Source organism: Eufriesea mexicana, unplaced genomic scaffold, assembly GCF_001483705.2.
Source record: "Eufriesea mexicana isolate 0111107269 unplaced genomic scaffold, ASM148370v2 scaffold588, whole genome shotgun sequence".
In the NCBI taxonomy this organism is placed as follows: domain Eukaryota; kingdom Metazoa; phylum Arthropoda; class Insecta; order Hymenoptera; family Apidae; genus Eufriesea; species Eufriesea mexicana.
Genome location: NW_016908796.1, coordinates 332,989 through 354,210, shown reverse-complemented (window position 1 = coordinate 354,210; position 21,222 = coordinate 332,989). Strand labels below are relative to the sequence as shown.

The following is a 21,222-nucleotide window of genomic DNA, read 5'->3' as shown; positions in this document are numbered from 1 at the left end:
GACGCTCGCTATTCCTCACCCCGTTACCGCGTCGGTACAATGTACATCGATATTTTTACGAAGATTCGCCCAATGCTTCAGGAAGGAAACAGCACCAAGGAGGAAGAGACGACCGTGAAACCAAGGCCACAAACGCCAGGTTCCTGGCCACCACCGATCCCGACGCATCCACCTGATCATACCATACCACCGCTGCCCACCCATCCGCCATATCTCGAATTGCCAACATTCTCAACGATAAAACCAGTTTTCACGTCGAAAAAACCTGCCGTTGCGACGACCTGGCCAACGAAGAAACCTGCCTGGTGGCCAGGTGCTCCTGCTGTACCAACCACTAGCGAGAAACCCTTAGGAACTATTTCCAGCATCGATACGTCTCAATGCGGGGCAAAGAACGGTGTACAGGATCAGGAACGGATCGTGGGAGGTCAAAACGCTGACCCCGGCGAATGGCCTTGGATAGCGGCGCTCTTCAACGGTGGACGGCAATTCTGCGGTGGTTCCCTCATCGACGATAAACACGTTCTTACTGCAGCTCACTGCGTTGCCAAGTAAGTCCTCCAAAAAACACACATACATACGTGTGTATATCTGATCCTGCAAAAGAATCGTTAGATTTGTTACCGTGTAATGAAATGCAGGATTAATTGATGGAGAATTAATTAGTTCAATGTCACCTTTGGTTGATAAAGTTCCGTTGATATGAATAATCTTCGTAAGTTACGTATACTTTCTCCAAAAAGAGTTCAAGTTGGGCAGATAAATCTTGATTTCTATGATTCCAGCATGAACTCCTGGGACGTAGCGAGATTAACGGTCCGTCTTGGAGACTATAACATTAAGACGAATTTAGAAGTCAGACATATCGAACGACGAGTGAAACGAGTAGTCAGACACAGAGGTTTCAATTCGCGAACTTTATACAACGATATCGCGTTACTCACCCTTAATGAACCCGTTCCGTTTACGAAACAAATACGGCCCATCTGCCTGCCAAGTGGCTCGCAACTGTACTCTGGAAAAATTGCCACGGTTATTGGCTGGGGTTCCTTGAGAGAAAGTAAGGAATCGTGAAATTTTAAGATGAGTTTCGTAAAAGTTGTACCATAATGTATGAATGTTAAAGGTGGGCCACAGCCAGCGATACTTCAAGAAGTATCGATACCTATCTGGTCAAACAGTGAATGCAAGTCGAAGTACGGTGCAGCAGCACCTGGTGGTATTGTGGACAGTTTCTTATGTGCGGGACGAGCTGCGAAGGATTCCTGCTCGGTCTGTATCGTAAAACTGCTTTGTTGCGTTATCAAATTTATGTTGTTGACAATATATCTGTCATTTTGTAGGGAGACAGCGGTGGTCCTTTAATGGTGAATGACGGTCGCTGGACACAAGTGGGTATCGTCAGTTGGGGTATCGGATGCGGTAAAGGTCAATATCCTGGTGTTTACACTAGAGTAACGCATTTCCTACCTTGGATTTCCAAAAATTTGATGAAGTGAAACACGCATTAGAAGATCCATTAGTCTTACTTAATAAACTATATTGTTTTTCGTCGTTGTCACCCACACGCCATCGAACTCGACATAGCGTCATGTAAAATAATAACGAGACTCATCAACTATTGAAAATCTTGATATGAATAAAAACGGTAACTTCCGTTCCTAGAGTTTATTCCTGTACAATTTGTTTAACAAACCATTGTCGATAGATTGATAAAACAAAATGCTCATCCAGGGATAAGTGATCATACAAGAATTCTAAATTGTAACAAATTATTTTATAGTACTATACATATACAACTATATAAAAAATAGTTTAACACTATAACAATATTTGCGTTCTGTTATTCCTGTCACAGAACAGGCTGTATACTGACATCTATCTTCCCATTGATGTGGTACCTCAAACATTGCTCAAATTGCTCACGTTTAAATGTTGCATAATATTACGTGCTAAAAAACAAATCAACAAACTTTATTTTATCAAACATTAAACAACTGAACACATTCGTATACCATAGTATCTTATATAACTTAAAACTACCTTGAAAATAACATGTATCATAATTATCATCGGGTTGCGGTATAAAAGGTGGTGTCGCTTCCAGTGGTTCGTTCCAAGGAAAATCTTGGAATAATTTCATAACTCGTACTTCTTGCGCAGAAGGACGTTCGTATTGATCCAAAGTAAGAAGTGCATCTATGGCTTCCACGGCAGCTGCTGACAAAGCTTCTTCTTCCTCTGGCCAAGGGATGTCTCTGGCGAGAATATTAGAGAACACAGCCTGTGGTGTTTCGTCGTTGAATGGCGGAACACCGGTACAAAACTCAAATAAACACACCCCTAGAGCCCACCAATCTACCGCAGGTCCATGACCTTTTCTTAAGAGTAATTCTGGAGCGAGATAATCAGGTGTTCCAAGTATGCGGTCATCTGATCGATTGAGACCAGCTTGACCACCTCTTCTCACCGATTTCGGAGTTCTGTAAGGTGTGTAATAATTTCCAGAAGTTGCCGGTGTTTTTATAGGCGATATACCTTGAGGCGATCGATGTTTTTCCAAACTATTACCTATAGGTATCTCAGGAGCTGAATGTGATGTAACAACTGGTGGAAGTTGAAATCTTGTCGTTTTAATCATACGCCTTGTTTCTTCCTCGCATTTTTCCTCATCCTCTTCGCTATAACATCTCTGCTTCGCGAATGATACTGGTGTACTAAATGCAACTCTGCCACTAGACTCGTTTTCTTGTACCGCAGTTGTATCGTTAGCATTATTCATTTGTCTTATTGATTCACAGATATTAGAACTAATCGGACTCCTAGAAAATATACAGCCGCGATTCTTTCTTTTCGGTGTTTTGTCAACTTCCAAGTCCATTGCATTTAGTTCACATGTTAAACCAGTTGTTACCCCTGTTGTAGTTCTTTTTCGTTTTGCGCCTCTGGTAAACATACTCATACATGTACTTAAAGGGCTAGTATGAGGAAGTGGCTGCTGAGATTGATCAGCTTCTAATGTTGATTCATCTTCCTCTTCCATGTTGTAATTAAGTTGACTATTTGCACAGACCAAGGATGCCTCACATGTATGATAACTTCCAGAACTACTTTCTTGTTCTTCGCTGTTATTCTCGACAATAACATTATACTCCAAACGATCCACTATATGAAGATCTTCTGCAGATTGAAAAGGAGTAATTCCAGATACTCTGGAGTAATCTGACGCTGCAGCGGATGAAACTACCGAATTCGGTGATGATTGAATTTTAGTACAGTTTTGTTGTAAAGCAGAAAGTAAATTAACGCCAGGTGTGCTTCTGTCACTAAGATTAGATTCACTTGTAGATCTCTGACCAGAACCAAAAGATAAATGTGATGTCAATGAAAGAAGTTGTCCAGGAGTTCTAATACAAAGACTAGGTGTGCAATTAACTAAATCTGATATTTCAAGATCTCTGTGTAAAGATATTTTGCTAAGCCCAAAATCAGTCAGCTTAACATGTCCCTCTTTTGACAAAAGCATATTATCTGGTTTCAAATCTCTATGTACAATCCCGTGAGAATGAAGATACTCCAAAGCAAGACATACTTCTGCAGTATAAAATGCTGCCATGGATTCTTCCATATAACCATATACGCCAAGCAAACTTTTAAGATCTCCTCCTACCATGTACTCCATTACTAAATAAACACTACTAAGAGATTGCAATGAATAAAATAATTCTACACAATAGGGACTACGTGTTAAAGCTAATGCATTCCTCTCAATAATCACTTGCGAAGCCATATTCTTATTTATCATCTCATTCTTCTTCATTACTTTAATAGCATATACTTTCTCAGGATTTGACTTTTTATGCCCAAGAAAAACTTTACCAAATGCACCACGGCTTATTGGTTTCATAATTTTAAAATCCTGAATATCTGGTACCTACATATTAAATATAATATTAAGTAATGCAGCCAAATTTTAAATTTGAACAGTACTTTTTAAATAATAACATATTTACCTTTGCTGTAGGATTAACAATTTTAGATATAGTGTTAAAGATAGAATTGTTGATCTGTCTGTTTGCTGATGCCTGTTGTGGCGTACATTCTCCATATAGAATCTCGTGTTCATTTTCTGAGTCATTGTATTTTGCGCAAGAATTTTTGTCGTCTGTTTCACTGATTTGGTCATTACCATTTAGACATGAATTTGGCGAATGTATCGCCGCTTCTTCCATTTAAAAAAGTAACCTAACTAAAACCAAACTATAAACCTACGTAACGGAACTTAAAATATCGAAATTTCGATTCATCAAATAATTCCAAAACACATGAAAAACGAAGTTTTATTCATCGTTCTTTCATATTTTATATCTTTCTCTTATGTACACAAATATATTTTAACGGTTATCTAGCATATTTGAAAATTAACATGTACGTGACCATGTGACAGGAAAGTATATTGCATACTTCAAGTGATTTAAAGTAATCAGAGCCGCCAACAATAATTCTTTCCTACTAACTAACGTTATACAATATAAATTAAAAGTAATTAATAACTAATAAAATTTTTTGTTGTAGTGAGGAAAAACAATGATTTTTAATGTATTGTACGGACATAAATACCAATTTTTTTTACATCTCTCTCAAATGCATAGGAACTTCCGTGATTTTTAAACGGTTGCATTGAAGCATTATAATTCCCGCCTTTAAATTTTTTCGTATTCGTAGTAGCTCTGCAATTGTGCTGCAAACGTTGTTGCTCTCTGTATACCATATGAAATATTTACATAAATATAAATTTATTTGAACGTGGAAATTTTATGACTTGATATTTAAAATTAATCTTAATCCTTTATCATTTTTCTTGTGAATATCACATAATTCTATATACGTTGTAACAATACATTTTCAGTAACCTCACAATGTCTGGAAAAGTGGCAAAAAGAGCGCCTAGAAAAAAGGGTGCAAATGCATATAAATTGCCAGATTCAATATCTGCCGGTGAAATATTGACAGATATAGCAAGAAAACAATGGATTCTTGGCACGTCAATCGGTGTCGGAGGTTTTGGTGAAATTTATTCTGGTATATATTCATTCCTATCATTGTTATACTATGTATATATTTCATATTATTATTAATAAAAATATTGACTACATTTTATTATATCTTAGCATTTATACGACATTGATACATAATATATGCATAAATAATCATTTAGTTTTAATATCAATTACAGCTGCACCTTATAATGGAAAAATTCCAAAACAATACCCTAATGTAATTAAAATTGTAAGTATTTACTAATTATTTACATTAAATTATTTATGTCATGTAAAATTTAGTAAATTTTTTTAATTTTAGGAACCACATGGAAATGGACCATTGTTTGTAGAAATGCATTTTTATATGAGAAATGCCAAACCAGATGAAAGTGAGATTTTAAATTTTAATATCTAAATAGAGATTAATTTTAGTTGTAGATTCTTCACTTTTCTTTTTTGCTCATTTTATGATTCATATGTATATAGTTATCAAGTAAGCGTCATAAGAAACAGAGTACCATGCAATTTATTTTAGTTAATAGTTGGAGAATCGAAAAGAAACTGCCAGCACTTGGTATGCCTCAATATATTGGTTCTGGCAGCCATGAATATAAAAACACAAAATACCGATTTGTAGTAATGGATCGATATGGTACAGATTTGTGGAAACTATTTGAGTCAAATAATAGAAGATTTCCAGAACATACAGTATATAAAATAGCTTTACAAATAGTAAGAGTATATTCAAAAAACATTTTAGATTATAAATAACTCTAAGTATTATAACAATTATTTCTTAAGTAAATTGTTACATTTTATAATTAAAATGTTTTAGATAAATGTATTAGAATATATCCATTATAAAACATATGTACATGCAGATATAAAAGGAGCAAATTTATTACTAGATCTAAAATCACAAGATCAAATTTATCTTGTAGATTTTGGATTGGCATCTCACTATACTACAAAAGATGAATATAAACTAGATCCAAAGAAAGCACATAATGGAACTATTGAATACACTAGTAGAGATGCTCATATAGGAGGTAAAAATTATAATAATTCCATAAAATTTAATGTATTCAATAATATAATTTTCTTTCTTTACATTTTAGTACCAACAATGCGTGGTGATTTTGAAATTTTGGGTTACAATATGATCCAATGGTTGTGTGGTTCACTTTTATGGGAAAAGGACTTATCAGATCCAGTTACAGTACAGAAACAAAAAGAGAAAGCTTTTAATAATATTCTAGAATTTTTGAATATGTCGTTCCAAGGATCAGTTCCAAATACTGTACTTAAATACATGACTTTATTAGCAAATGTAAAGTTTAATGAAGTACCAGATTATGAAAAATTTAAAAAAATATTAATAGAAGGATTAAAACAATTATCACATACACCAGATGGAAGGCTGGAATTTAAAAATGATGTTGATTCTCCTAAGGAACGAGTTTCAAAATCCATCACACAAAAAGTAAAAAAACCGATTGACAGGAATAAAAAAAGTCCACGTACAAAAAAAATAACTCCAAATCCTAAGAGAGGTCTCGATGATAGCACTGTAGGAATTGTAATAGATAAAAAACGTGGTGGTGTAAAAGATATTAAACTAGCATTAAATGAGATTGAATCTGACGAAGAATATGATATAAAAATAGTCAAAAAAATAAAAAGAAATGCCAATTCTATAAATAAATTTAATGAAAAAAAGAGCCCAGTTAGAAACAAAAAAAGAATTAAGAGCAGTGATAACAATTCAGATTCTGAACCAGAGGTAATACATGCATTTTTCAAATTTAATAATATTAATATTAATATGTTATGAAAGTAAAATGTCCTATTTTTTATTTATATATTATTTTCATAGATTATATCAAAAGGTACTAAATCACGACCCATCAATGTTCAAAATGTGACGCCTAAAAGTTCAAGAACTCAACCAAAAACAATGTTAACCGATAAAAGTGCATCTGACGAAGATATGTTTGATACATAATTATTAGAAGTGTGAAGTAAATATTTACATTTGTAGTGCGTTTACACGCATTGAGATTCTCTTATTTAATGGAATTTTGTACATTATTGTATTTATAGCAAGACTTATAAAACTATTGATATATTGATTGCGCAAACGAAGTAACTATTTGCAAGTACATTTCATTATTCGTATAATTATTAATCAAAGAAATCAATATATTTAGGTACATTTGCATGATAAAAAATTGTACAAAACATGTAAAATTAATAAGTAATAATGTTATGATTGTTTCTGTATATGTAAGAAGAAAAAGCATTATAACCTGTTTTATGATACCAGGATATTCATGTTTGAAAGAAATGAACTATTATTAAAAAAGTTTTATCCATATATAACTTTTGTACAAGTAAATCATATATAATATGTACAAATACATGTTTGTTTATTAACAGTGTTTACAATAAATTTTACTCAGGTCACCTATTTTTTTAACTTCTGTATTTGAGGTGCACTTATTTTAACTTTTCCGGGAATATTTCTAGCTATTGTTTCCTCTTTAACAGCTTTTAATAAGTCTCTTTCTCTTGAAGTGATTTCTTTATCTTTCATAAATACTGCTATAGCAGTTTTTGCTGCCTTTCCTCTCTTACCCGTACCTGGCGTTAGTTTTACCTTAAATCTAAAATATTATACATAAAGAACAAAAATTTTAGTACATCTGCTAGTGGTGTGCGAGATGCCGATGCTCGAAATGAGACGTGAAAATGATAGAGATTCCGTTTTAATCCCAAGAAAAATTTCCATTCCATATCGATCTCGATCCGATATTTTTGAAATCCCGCACACTCCTAATTACTGTATAAAAATAAGTTTAACTTACTTATAATTCAATACAGTGTTATAAGGCGCTATCACTGGCACAGCAAATAGCAATTCATCTTCTGTAACAGGTTTTCCTGTTAACTGATCTAACATATCTACTTCAGGCCCTGGGCCTGTATCTTCATCATCAATATTTTCTATAATTTGAGAATTTTGTGGTGGAGCTGATTTCATTATACCCTTCTTCTTTGTTTGTTGTTTTGGACCAGATGGATCTCTATTTTTATTTTTTTTTTTATCTTCTTTTGCAGTACCTGCTGACTAAATGTTACATAGATTATTATGACACACTTGTTAGCAGTACAAGTATCATTAATCATTAATAACAAAAAATACTTACTTGAAGAACTTGCATAGATAATTTTCTATCTTCCTCATCTTGATCTTTATATTTCTCTTTCATTTTTTTTAATCTTCCTTTTTGTCCACGTTTCAAAACAACTTGATCATTTTTCTTAGTCACTACTTCCATCTGTTCTTTATTTTCTTTTTTACAAGGTGGCTTTTGCTTAGCTTCAAAACTCCTATCCTTGCCCGCAATGTTTATTAATACAGGCTTATCATCACCTAAGTAAATTACATCTCCTAAATCTTTTTGTGGCATTGCTGTTGACTGATTATTACCAACATGTAAGTTTATCCTATAAATATTCAAATATATTATCTATAAATAAAATATAATACAAAAAATAAAAAATTAAACTGTATATTTACTTTGAACCGGAAACATCGATTTTAATTTGTGTGTCAGGAAATTGAGATAGATTGTCTTCCTCATCGCTAGTATCTTGATTAACATTATTTTCTTCTATAATTAAATCTGTTTTAGATTCTTCTTCAATAGGATTTAAGTTATTCTTATTCTCAAATTGTTCATCTATTTAATTTAAAATAATAAAATATGGATTAATAATAGCAAAATTTGTTATATCTATTTCATATATCTGTATAAAATAATTATAATTTAAATTCACCTTCTTCAGAATCCTCCATTAATTCAATTTCTCTATCTTCTTCAATCAAAGAGTCTGTATGCTCATTTTCATCATCAATCACCTTGACCCTTCTGTCATCTTTATGTCTTTCGATTGAACTTTCTTCTAGACGAAACAAAAATCCTAATCCCATGACTAATTGACATGGTGGTAGATAATTTTTTTTTCCACGAATCATGAAAGAACCAGTAGTAAGGTATTCACCAGTTGGAGCCGTTTTTGATACTTGATCGTTATTTACCCACCATGCTCCTGCTACTACTTTAGCATCCCACGCAATACTAACATCGCAATTATAATGTTTTTATAATAAAAAATATATCGATAAGGTATAAATATTTATATACCTGTAGGCAACTGCCATTGTGCCTGCCTCAGCTAAAGTTTTTGGAGGCACTGGACTGCCATCAGGATTCTTAATAACTACGGAACTAGCACCAGTTAAATCTGCATGTACATATACATCCCCAGATTTAAGGTATCTTTTTACTATCAATTCATTTTGTTGTTGATCCCTTCCACCAATTACTACAAAATTATAAAATTAATGACTATTATTGCAAATATTATACATTTTTTAACATCTTACCAAGATAATTCTCAGAACTAATAAACCAATAAAATTTTTCAAACCAATATATTTTTCTTAATTTATTAATACTGTGAATAGCTTGTACTTCTTTTAATGTTTGTTTTGTTTTCTTTTCCGCCGATTTTAAAGCTTTATCTTGCGATTCTATTGTTTTTTGTTGCTTTTTAGCTGCTGATCTCTTTTGATTATAATATTTTCTAGCATTTCCAAAAGCTGTATGTGCTAAATCAATATCGATTAACATAGGCTTTAATTCTGGTTCTTCATCACTATCTTCATAAGGATCATGTAATAATAAAGATATATGATTTGTTTCCAATTTTAATTGTTTTATTGCAGATGCAACAGGATCACCTCTACTCTCTGCTTCTTTTAACAACACTTTTATATCAGGCCAAGCCATTTGATTTGCAAGAGCACTTTGTATAGCTAATATAGCATTATCTACCAAAACTTGGTTTCTGGAAATCAATTCTGCTTTCTGTTTATCTAATTCTTGAGTTTTCTCCAATGTTATTAATCTCTGATCATGATCCTTTTTTACATTTTCTAATTTTTTGAATGCGTCGCGTTCCTGTTGTAAAGCTTTCAAATCTAATTTTTGACCTTCCATTGTAGAAAAATATTCATCTACTGCAATATCAAACGATGTAAACTCTTTATATGGATAATCTTTATATTGTTCAAATAAAAATGGATGAAATTCAATATTGGTATATATAAAGTCTTCTTTGCCATCTGCAGTAGGTTTTAGTTCTTTTTTTTGGATGATGTATCCTTTGGAAACATTTGTTTTAGCAAAATCCATCATTTCATTCGCACATTCTAATGCTAGAATTAATTTTGACATATGTTCTACAACATTAAAATCCTTGCCAATTTTACAACCAAGTGTAAATCCATGTTTTAATAAAACATGATCAATTACAGCAGAACCAAATTCTAGAAGTGGATTTAGTACTTTTTTCAGACTTTCTCCTGTTTTGGCATTTTGTAAGTGCTCTTGTATTTCTTTCATTGATGGCATTGTATTTTGATGAGCACGGTCCATAGGATATTTCTCCTTGACAGCAAATCTAATCATTGCATATATTTTTAATGTCTTAGCACTACATAATAATTTTAATATTTAATTTACTTTATAGCTTACCTAATTTTGTCTCCCTCTGTGTGAGGCCTCAAAATATTTAAAATGGTCATTTCATGATCTGTTAAAACTATATTTCCACGATCATACAATTCTAAAATTACATGGTATGCTGCTTCACCACTTCCAAATTGTAAATTAATCATTCGGTCTACACCTATTTGAGTAAGACTCTCAAGTCGCTTATTTTTAAGATGTTTACGCATCTATAAAGATACATGATAAATAAATATTTTTATAAAAAAATTGTTCAACTTTTGTAATACTGTAATACCTTCATTGAAAACCCTGACGGCGCGACATTTTTTGGCCATTCAAATGCCGTTGTATGAATTCTATTGCCAGATTCTAATAAAAGGACATATTTTTCTTCACTTCGTTGAAGACGTATAAGATAAGTTCGATGATCAATGTCGTAAATTTGATTTACGCGCATTCCAATAAGCCTATATGTTAAGATTATGATATGAAATTACTTAAAAATATTTATATACTTCCGATTTAACCTTTAAGGATTAAAAAAATTGCGATACAAAGTTTTAATAATTGCTTACTTTTGTAATTCACTTATTGTACAAGCAATATCATAGGAATTAAATCTCGTCTTCATCTTTATATACTTCTATTTAAATTATTGAAAAGTTCAAAAATTTATATTGATGCTACTCTTACACTCACGATACGTACATGCGTACTCCCAATTAACATATTGATACATATAAATATACGTGCGCATGCGCAGAATGTACATAAAACTTTTATATCTTTATCAATTATAAACATAATGATCAATCCAAATTAATTTTTAAATATATACATTAACAAATAAAATTTTCATGAAAACCAAATACTATATTTAACTATAGAAAAGAAAAGAAAAAATAGAATAATGCAGTCTCCTACCAATAAAGCAATTGTAAAATTAGTCAAATGTAAAAGTACAGATATGTCCATTTCTGAAACAAAAATTTCAGGTACTTAAGGGGAGATCAGTCAATGACATATACCAATTTAGAATAAGTTTTCCCATCGCTGGGAATTACTAATAATAATTTATGAAACATTCAAGTTCTTTTGAATTTTCGAGATATTGAACTGAGAATTTAATAGTATTAAATTATAATGGTACTAATTATACATATACAATAATTTATAAATGCACTATACAGTTTGAACCAACTTACGTATAGTTTGAAACATTATACATAAAAGAACAAAAGGAATTGTTTTTATGTTTTTTATTCAATTATACGAATAAAATGTAATGTAAAATTTGTAGATGTTAACGATAAGATTTCTGGTATCGTGCTCTGGCACCTGGACCACCAAATTTCTTTGGTTCACATCGCCTTGGATCAGCAACCAAAAGTGTACGGTCATACTGAATAAGAATATCTTTTACTTCTTTTTTACTTGCTTCATCAACATCTAAAAAAAGACATTTTATATAAATAAAATATTTTTCTGCCAAATTTTTCATTAATACATACATTTCTGATAGTATGCCACAAGAGCCTTGGATATAGCCTGACGAATGGCATAAATCTGTGCTACATGACCACCACCATTTACTCTTACTCTAATGTCCACTCCAGAAAACTTTTCCTATACAAGAAATATAAGAAATTAAGTATTATTAAAATAAAAATATCTTTAATACAAAAAATATATGGTGTACATTCTCAGTACCTTTATTTTCATAATCATAAATAATCATATTCGGAATAATAAAACATCAGAGAGTAATATTGAAAAACATAAAAATTATTATTTTATCAATTAAGGCAATATAGCAAACTATTCTTGAAATTTCAAAGAATTAACATGTTTAAAGTACTTACTTTACCAAGTAACAAAATAGGTTCTTGTAATTTGTATTGCAATACACGAGGTTCAACCAATTCTAATGGACGTCCATTTACTCGAAGATTTCCCCGACCTCGTTTGCAATAAGCTACTGCAGTAGCACTTTTCTGTAAATATAAACGAACATTTAAAAGAACACGCGCGAACATAACCTCACTCAGTTTTGGCAGTTAATACTCACTTTACGTCCGAAGACTTGCACGGACTGAATTGGTTCTTTTTGTTTCTAAAAAGAAAATAAGATATTAGCTTGGTATTAAAACATAAATTTATCTCGTACAAAGGCAACGAATATACAAAATTTGTAATATGAAAAACCTACCTTCTGCATTTTGGAAACCACGTCGTGGAAAGGAAACTAAAGAAGAGCGGCACAATGTTTTCGTCAGTGTTTCTAACTACGCTAATCAAATTCGTATTACAACTTCCGTTTACTAGCGCGATATATAAACTACTCAAAGTCAAATAAATGTTCCGTTAAGTTTTATAGTTAATATTCGATCATAAATTAACATACAGAAGTAATATGCATATTCTATTGATTTCTTTATTCTATAAACATATTTACGGAAATTTTAATTTCATTTTCATTCTTTATTAAAATTTAATTTCCTTTACAATTATACATAAATTGAATAGTGATAATAATTTACACCGTACAGTTTAAATTAAATAAAATTAATAACGAGTAACCAACAGAGAGAACCTTTTTTTAAAATAACAATCATTTATTACATTAGTAATACAATTATACATAAAATATTACATTCCGTTATAATGTACAGGATTAAGTTTGATCCATTTGTTTAACAATTGGGAACATTCGACCGACGATCACAAGTTTCGGTCACTGGATTGTATACAGAACCGTTCAAGCAATGACTCGAATATTTCATATAATAATTGCCAACTTTTCTGCAAATGTAATATATTGTGCAATTATATGGGTGTGCAATATTCCCTTCGTGCGTACATATAGGGTCAAAAAATGGTGTTGTTAGTAGTGATGGACTTGATGTGCTAAAAGTATTTTCTGTCAACACCCTGTTGATTGTATTCAAAAGTGGATACATTTTACCACTTGTACCATGGAAGTCATCGGTATCAAGACTCCACAACATCATACCACCAAGACCCATACTCTTAGCATATTTCGCTTTCTCTTCAATAGATCTGCAAAGGTGAACATATTAATTTTTACATATTCTTGTTTCTTAATTTTAAATCGCTATTGCTACATTTTTATAAAGTGAATACTCACGTGACATCGTCATATCCAACCCATTGGTTACCTTTGAAAGCATAAGGTACATGTTGTTGCGATTCACGTACCACTGTCCAACCCTTCTGGAGATACATGCAAATTTCATTATAACCGAGGAAGCCTGATTTCTGCGTATAAGGTCCATTATTACCACCACCTGTGGCATAAGCACCTATTTCGTGACTTCGGGAACTTAACGTGAAGGATCTACCATAACTTGAAATTCCAAGATTAATCTTATTAGCTGGTGCCCCTTGTGAAAGCCAATATTGAACACTTGAATTCTAAAACGGAAATGTTCCATATACTTTTTCTACATTTCTCAGTCATTTTTAAGATTATCGAAAACTTACTACATTCATTTTAGCTTTGCCTCCGGATTCGTTAGAGGAAGCATACAATGGAGCATGAATTCCTACGGTACGATCCCATGATCCGTGAAAATCGTACGTCATCAGATTAATAAAATCAACGTATTGCGACACTTGCGAAATAATGTAAGAATGAGAAGCTAACGCTTCAAGAGCGACGGTCGTCACGCTGAGAGTGTAATTACGTTTGTCAAACTCTTGTTTTAACTCTTGCAATACGGCTACATAATTTTGTTTATCGGATAGTTTGCCGCCCCGCTGATTCGGAAACTGCCAATTCAGATCAAGACCGTCGAAATTGTAAATCTCCAAAAAGTTAATTATGTTTTCAACGAATTGGGCACGACTAACAGAATTTCCGACAACTTGAGAGAAATTGATGGATCCTTCGTCCCAACCACCTATCGCTATCATTAATTTGACATCTGGATTTGTCGCATGAAGTTTAATAAACTTTCGAAAACCGTCTCTACCGCTCGGTAAGTCCGTCCAAGGATCCAATATTTTAATATCACTATTGTTAGTAATACCAACGTAATTATAGATGATATGAGTACATAAAGATGAATTTATATTAAACAGTTCGAATTTTCCACCTTCAGGACGATAGGTAGCGCGTCTATTATAGTAGCAAACGATATTATCTGGACAGTAAAAATAAATTATGTACAGTGCGTATTTTACATGACTTAGCTACTTGAATGGAAAGATACAGGTTTGAGATTATAGAATCGATTAGTGGTACCGATAACAAGAGAAAATTAATAAGCCATTTCTTTAATAATCTTTTATACTTACAATCGGCTATGACATCCGTAATAACGCACGCCAATAAAGTAACCAGGAACACTGTTTTTAACATCTATGAATAAGCGTTTTTTAAATTACTGATAATTAAGACTTTATTAATATATATATATAACTATTAATATATAAAGTACAAGAAACTTAATTCATAATTCTCAATTTAATATTCCTCTTAAATGAGAAATATTAAAAATTTTGTAAAATTATATAAATTAAAACATTTCAATTGTACTTATAACAGTCTTTAATAATTTTTATGTATATGACTGCCTCCATTTAAGAACCTTGATGGCTTATTATATAAGAATCCTTAGCAAATTAGTATTGAGAAACGTAAAATAATTTATCTGTTAATGTAATTAAATTTATTAATAGGTATTTGATAATTTATATGAAAATGATGATTTGTAAATATTTGATAATCTGTGTGTCAAGCATATAATATAAATATTAATAAAATAAAATGCGCGACAAAATTTTTGTAGTGAAATCCAAGTATCTATAATATCAAATGTCAATGTACAGAAATTATATTTATGTTTTCATTGCTTTTTTAAATCTTCAAATAAATACAACCCTGCGCAAAAATTGCAATGAACTTTATATTGTCATTGAGCAGTATATAATATAATATACTATAATGTTAATATATTACAAAAAGTTAGGCACTTCGTCTCTTACCTTTATAAAAAATTGTTGATGTATCACTTTCCAATTCGATCTTTTTCTTTATCCGTTTAAATCGTATCTTTATATACTAAAAACGTATCTTACAATCTTGCGATCGATATATATTGTTCCAAAAACTTTTATCGCGATATATTTCTACGTAATGGTCATTATCAACTTGCTATCAACTTAAATTGGTGTTTATCAAATATTACTAATTAATGTAAAATATAGTGTAACCTGTTAATTAATTGTATGTTAATATAATAAAAATTTAATTCGGAATATCATACTTACAAATATATAGAAAAGTTGTTAACTAAAAAGGAAAGAATTCCTCAGAAATAACATTCGTAATTATTTTCAAAACAAATAATGCGGAAGTTGAGATTACCGTTAGATAACACTTTTCTAATCAATCTTTTCGTAATAAACGGACGCTCATATATATAGATAAATATTTCGCTCATAATATGAGTTTTTAAATATTAAAGAAATATATTCTTAATATTAGAGCCTTTAACAACAATAATTGAAAAATGAATAAAGAATCAATGCAAAGAATCAATCATTCAAAACACACACATTTGTAATAGATAAAGTTTTATTTATATATATCTTACATAAATTTTTAACAATATTTTAAAATATGATACAAAATTACTTGGGTTTTTAAATTTAATATTTATATTTGATCATTTGATTATTTCTTATTAATGCTTGTCTGCGAACATATCTCCAATATTGCTTTGTATTTGGATCTAAGTCTGATAATTTTGGTGGTTCAAGCCTGATGTTCCACAACCATTCAGGATATTCAGAATCAGGCTTTAATTTTATATCTTCTCCTTGTTTATAAATATTTGATCCGCATACATAAGTTAATAACTTATTTACATCTGTTTCAACTTGTATATTTATAACTCCTTTCGTAAAAGCTCTTTTTTTCTTGTCTAAAAGATAAAACAATATATGCATAAAATCATTCTACTAAGTGATATATTTGTTATAATATGTTAATAGATTTTACAAGAAGAAATAGCGTTACAAATTAACTCAATGATTGCATTCGTATTAACACAGTTTCGATTTTATGAAAATTTGTTTTATTTTGTGTTAACACAGTATTACTTTATTCGCTGATTTTATATAAAAGTATGTACATTTGAATTTTTGGATTTTTTGAGAATTTTTTACCAATTTTTGTAAAATAATTCGAGCCATAAGAGGTTAGAAAAATACAGGGTGTGTGACATAACCTCTATTCTCATAAAAATATTAAAATTCTCAAATTATATATAGTTATTTGAGTACAATGTATTTTTTACCTTCTGCTGCATAATTTTTCACATTTATTGCGTACTGTATTGGAATAATACTTTTCCTAACTCTAGGCAATCGTAAAATAGATAGGAGAGACATAGTATTATGCCACTATAAATAATGACTATCTAAAATACTGAATTCCCCAATATTGCTTAAGATGTACATACATATATAATTTATTTAATAAGTGTTAAATAATAATTGCATATTTCTTTTACTTTTATATAAATATATCTAATGAAAGCTAAAAATATAATATTAAAACAATTACATTTGATTAATTACTTTATACTTTACTAGTAATATTAACATTAAATAAATGTAAATTTAGGTATTGAATATATTTAATTTAAAATATTTTCTAAATAAATCATTTCAATTAATGCATTTGCATTTATAATGCTTATTCTATGCTATAATTACATTATAACGCGGAACTTTTAAATGTTGACAACCGTAGTAAATCAAATGCGCAATGACAAACAATAAATTTTGGACTTTTGTTAAGCTTAGTTTTATCATAACTTTATGAAAATAGAAGTTGATTCACTGAAGGTTATAAACGTAATTAGTATCTTTTTAAATAATTAAGATTATGATTAAGATAAATTTGTGACACAATATACCAATTATTCCTTTATGTTTCGGTTATGTAATGCCAGTAAGCAACGATAGAGTAACGCGGGTAGGTTCGATTTTATCGTAAAATGTTAAAGAACATTACATCTTTCATTTCATAACATAAATAGAAAATATAATATGTAAATAGACACGAGTATGCTAATGTTAGAAACAAGAATTTTAAATTTGTGGCATTTTTATTTTTGTATTGCATTTCCTATGTTATCGCATCCTTTACGGTTTGTATTATAGTGTAATTCAGGTAATGTTACTTAATATTTTAGAAAAAAATAGGAGATTTTAGCATAAATGGAATTAAAGGAGAATCAATAGAAACTAATATTGAAAATCAACAAAATAATAATTTCTTGATTATTGCTCCTGCTTTACCCATTTTACCTGAAGCTCCTATACCACCAAAGTTATTTAAACGTCGTTATAATTCGTTCAGGTATTCCATTAATACATAACTCAATAGCCTTTTTTTAATAATTTCAATTAAAAAAATTCATAAACTTTTGTATAAATTTTATATATAGTCCATCAGATTCTCCATTTAACATAGAACATGATAAGGTTGATGGTTCCAATACAGTTACTTTACAATGGACAAGCGAAGGAAAAACTATTGTGGCAACAAGAACAGCTGCAGAAAAAGAAAAAAGTCCTGACAGAATATGTCTTGATAGACGAGGACTTACTACATTTCCAAATATAATTGGAGAGCCACGTTTACGTTTATTGTCTCTTCAACATAATCTACTTACAAAAATCGAAAGTAGTAACTTCTCTCAGTTAATAAAATTAGTATTTCTTGATCTATATGATAACCAGATTGAAAAAATATGCAATTTTGACACATTAGAAAATTTAAGAGTATTATTGATTGGAAAAAATAGAATAAAAAGAATTGAAGGATTAAAAGAACTTCCTAAATTGGAAGTTTTAGACCTACATGGAAACCAAATTGTACAAGTTTCAGAGTTAAATAATCTTGTATCTTTGAAAGTGCTAAATTTAGCTGGAAATAATATTAAAACAATAGGATATCTTGATTTCCAAGGTTTGACATCATTAAAAGAGTTAAATCTTAGACGTAATAAAATAAAAAAATTATTAGGTTTTGATAAAACACCACTATTACAAAAATTGTATTTAAGTAATAACGATATTTATAAGTAAGTATACTATAAATTTGTATGTAAAAGATTAGTTATTGTAATATACTTGATAACTTTACTTGATCAACCATAATTAATGTTTCAGAATTGAAGATATTGGAAGTCTTGCTAAAGCATTACAACTTAGAGAAATAACAATTGATGGAAATCCTATAACATTAAATGGAGATTATGTTTCTTTCCTTGTATCATACTTACCAAATTTACAACTTTTATCAACTATGCCAATTACTGAACAAGTTCGAAGAACTGCTGTGGCTTGGAGAACGACAAAAGAACAAAATAATTCTGCCTTTTTAAATCTTAGTGCACAAGTTTGTATGAATGCTCAACGGGAAGAAATTATATCAAATGCTAAAATAAATTGGGAACTTCTCAGATGTCATCCTAAATTTTCTACAAATGACAGCAATAATAAAGACAATATTCGGAATAGTAACATTAATGCATTGCAAATACAAAAGTCAAATAAATTCAATATGTTAAAGCCTAAGAATTTAGAGAAAGTAAAATCAAAGGGCTTTGGAAGTTTGACATCTATAAATGAAAACATAGAAGCAACAAAAATAAATATAAAGAAAAGAAGTAATTCTAGTGATAATTTATTTCGATTAAAAGATGCAACTAAAACATATCCATTAGAATTTAAACTTCCACCAATCTTAGATTCTATTGTAGATAGTCTAATAAACAACAAATTTGATGAAAAAATAAAAAAAAATTTAGCAAAAATAAAAATTAAAAGCGACACTGAGGCTACATCCAGTAGTGATTCAGAGACTTTAGAGAGTCATGAAAAGTTGCAAAATTGTTTGAATTCCCATTTATTCAATTCTAACAACTATATTTCTCCATGTGATATTAATAAAATTGTTACTAATAAAACATTTGGTTCTATGAATGTTTTTCCAACATCTGAATTTGCCGATAATAAGTGTTATAATGCATTCAAGTCTTCTAATTTATCAATAAATGATAAACAAGATATAACAACAATATCTCAAAGTATAAAATTTCATGATCAGCATGGTCTAAGTGATTGTCAATCAAAATCAAGCATTGATTCATCTGGATATTGTTCTTTAAGTTCTAAAACTAATAGTATTGATAGTTGCAAGTCAATGTTAAGTGACTTCAGTACATCATCTACTACAAAAACTGTATTGCAAAAATATAAAAATTTAGAAAGAGATAAGAACAAGATGAAAAGTACTCAAGGTAAAAAAGTAGTATGTTATAAAAGTAATAAAGCAGCAACTGTTAGAGCTAAATATAGAGCTGTAACACCACCAAGTTCAGCACCATTACAAAATCTATCAAAAGAAAGAGAACAAGGTATAAAATCATAATACATATATATGTTAATTGATATAAATGAAAAATCTGTTTTAATTTTTTTATAGGAGGAGATTATTTAATAGAAATAGTTGGCCGTTGCTTAAATATTTATGGTCAAGGCGCATTACGTTTTATTGATCGTTTATGGGATTCTTCAAAAGCTCAAGACGTTAACATAGTTAAATTTAATTATCTACAATTTAATGATGTAGCCAAAGTTTTAAGTAAAATAAAAAATAGGTTTCCAAACATAGAGCATTTTATGTTTAAAGAAACTAATATTAGTTATCTTGGACAACTCAATGCTTTAGCTGAAGTGCAGGGATTAACAAGTATTCATATAGAGACTGGAAATCCAATTATATCAAAGGATTGGAAAGTTTATGCTATATTTCGTTTAGCTCATTGGGGTTTAAAAGTTATCAATGGGAAAGAAGTAAATATTGTTTAACTTTTATTATAAGTTTGTATAGATTCATATAAACATTATAGAAATACAGGAATTATTAATTTTTACTTATAAAATTAGCAACATTTTTTAAATAGATTACACATGAAGAAATTGATTTAGCAAATAAAGAATATGCTGGTCTTGTTGATATTGTGATGTGTTCACTGCCAGAATCTTTATTACAACCTTTATTAGAAAGACTTCATTTAGAAAAAGTACAAAGACAAACTGGGGAAATTACTGCCAAACAATTTTTACTTAACAGTGATCCAGCACTTAGGAGTGTTGTTGCTAAGGAAGCATTACAATGGAGAAAAACGAGTATAACACAGGTAATAAACTTGATAGGTAACAATAAGAAAATGTTAGTTTAATTTAACTTTAATTTTCATATTACTTTTTTTTAATTGTAGGAAGATCTTATTTGGAGACATAGAGGCAAAATACATTTACTAAATTTGATAAATCTGACTATAGATGCAATACAAAAGTTACAGTTACTTGAAAACAAATGGCCAAGTATTTTATATGAAATAATTCACACTACTTTATTTGATTTTTCTGAAATGGATGCATATATGAAACGTTGTAGTAAAACACTAGAAAATAAATAACAAGTATAAACATATATCATTGTATTATATATTATATATCATATACGAAAGAGGTTGGTAAAATTTAAA

At 30.1% G+C, this 21,222-nt stretch overlaps 8 protein-coding genes across 8 annotated transcripts in view; 3 read left to right on the top strand and 5 right to left on the bottom strand.

Moving 5' to 3' along the window:
* Nucleotides 1-1,562, top strand: part of LOC108546233 (proclotting enzyme) — a 3,767-nt gene extending 2,205 nt beyond the window's left edge. Inside the window, exons 3-6 of the mRNA XM_017898215.1 lie at nucleotides 82-551; nucleotides 786-1,060; nucleotides 1,127-1,272; nucleotides 1,344-1,562. Coding sequence (XP_017753704.1) covers nucleotides 82-551; nucleotides 786-1,060; nucleotides 1,127-1,272; nucleotides 1,344-1,499 — 1,047 coding nt within the window. The 3' untranslated portion in view covers nucleotides 1,500-1,562. The remainder of the gene's footprint in view (nucleotides 1-81; nucleotides 552-785; nucleotides 1,061-1,126; nucleotides 1,273-1,343) is intronic.
* A 340-nt stretch (nucleotides 1,563-1,902) lies between these two features.
* On the bottom strand, nucleotides 1,903-4,237 carry gwl (serine/threonine-protein kinase greatwall). The gene is made up of 3 exons (XM_017898174.1): nucleotides 4,014-4,237; nucleotides 2,044-3,934; nucleotides 1,903-1,952 (listed from the first exon to the last, which is right to left on the bottom strand). The coding sequence occupies exons 1-3, from the start codon at nucleotides 4,230-4,232 to the stop codon at nucleotides 1,903-1,905; spliced, it is 2,160 nt and encodes a 719-aa protein (XP_017753663.1). The 5' UTR covers nucleotides 4,233-4,237.
* A 579-nt stretch (nucleotides 4,238-4,816) lies between these two features.
* LOC108546208 (serine/threonine-protein kinase VRK1) lies at nucleotides 4,817-7,047 on the top strand. Its single transcript, XM_017898173.1, has 7 exons — nucleotides 4,817-5,082; nucleotides 5,237-5,289; nucleotides 5,362-5,431; nucleotides 5,578-5,774; nucleotides 5,878-6,091; nucleotides 6,161-6,825; nucleotides 6,919-7,047. The coding sequence occupies exons 1-7, from the start codon at nucleotides 4,920-4,922 to the stop codon at nucleotides 7,045-7,047; spliced, it is 1,491 nt and encodes a 496-aa protein (XP_017753662.1). The 5' UTR covers nucleotides 4,817-4,919.
* A 462-nt stretch (nucleotides 7,048-7,509) lies between these two features.
* Nucleotides 7,510-11,301, bottom strand: Clbn (Nuclear export mediator factor NEMF homolog Clbn). Its single transcript, XM_017898181.1, has 10 exons — nucleotides 11,200-11,301; nucleotides 10,920-11,091; nucleotides 10,649-10,851; nucleotides 9,496-10,574; nucleotides 9,254-9,434; nucleotides 8,886-9,187; nucleotides 8,626-8,788; nucleotides 8,252-8,552; nucleotides 7,910-8,172; nucleotides 7,510-7,708 (listed from the first exon to the last, which is right to left on the bottom strand). Exons 1-10 carry the CDS (start codon nucleotides 11,253-11,255, stop codon nucleotides 7,510-7,512), a joined length of 2,919 nt encoding a protein of 972 aa, XP_017753670.1. The 5' UTR covers nucleotides 11,256-11,301.
* Nucleotides 11,302-11,868: 567 nt separating this feature from the next.
* RpS16 (ribosomal protein S16) lies at nucleotides 11,869-12,869 on the bottom strand. The gene is made up of 5 exons (XM_017898185.1): nucleotides 12,834-12,869; nucleotides 12,693-12,737; nucleotides 12,487-12,618; nucleotides 12,136-12,250; nucleotides 11,869-12,073 (listed from the first exon to the last, which is right to left on the bottom strand). Exons 1-5 carry the CDS (start codon nucleotides 12,840-12,842, stop codon nucleotides 11,928-11,930), a joined length of 447 nt encoding a protein of 148 aa, XP_017753674.1. The 5' UTR covers nucleotides 12,843-12,869; the 3' UTR covers nucleotides 11,869-11,927.
* Nucleotides 12,870-13,317: 448 nt separating this feature from the next.
* Nucleotides 13,318-15,008, bottom strand: LOC108546207 (chitinase-3-like protein 1). Its single transcript, XM_017898172.1, has 4 exons — nucleotides 14,945-15,008; nucleotides 14,129-14,790; nucleotides 13,773-14,059; nucleotides 13,318-13,684 (listed from the first exon to the last, which is right to left on the bottom strand). The coding sequence occupies exons 1-4, from the start codon at nucleotides 15,006-15,008 to the stop codon at nucleotides 13,318-13,320; spliced, it is 1,380 nt and encodes a 459-aa protein (XP_017753661.1).
* A 1,283-nt stretch (nucleotides 15,009-16,291) lies between these two features.
* Nucleotides 16,292-17,064, bottom strand: mRpL54 (mitochondrial ribosomal protein L54). Its single transcript, XM_017898193.1, has 2 exons — nucleotides 16,951-17,064; nucleotides 16,292-16,575 (listed from the first exon to the last, which is right to left on the bottom strand). Exons 1-2 carry the CDS (start codon nucleotides 17,042-17,044, stop codon nucleotides 16,301-16,303), a joined length of 369 nt encoding a protein of 122 aa, XP_017753682.1. The 5' UTR covers nucleotides 17,045-17,064; the 3' UTR covers nucleotides 16,292-16,300.
* A 539-nt stretch (nucleotides 17,065-17,603) lies between these two features.
* Nucleotides 17,604-21,153, top strand: LOC108546223 (leucine-rich repeat-containing protein 49). The gene is made up of 7 exons (XM_017898188.1): nucleotides 17,604-17,633; nucleotides 17,854-18,020; nucleotides 18,109-18,747; nucleotides 18,836-20,085; nucleotides 20,154-20,524; nucleotides 20,635-20,871; nucleotides 20,953-21,153. Exons 1-7 carry the CDS (start codon nucleotides 17,604-17,606, stop codon nucleotides 21,151-21,153), a joined length of 2,895 nt encoding a protein of 964 aa, XP_017753677.1.
* Nucleotides 21,154-21,222: the final 69 nt, after the last annotated feature.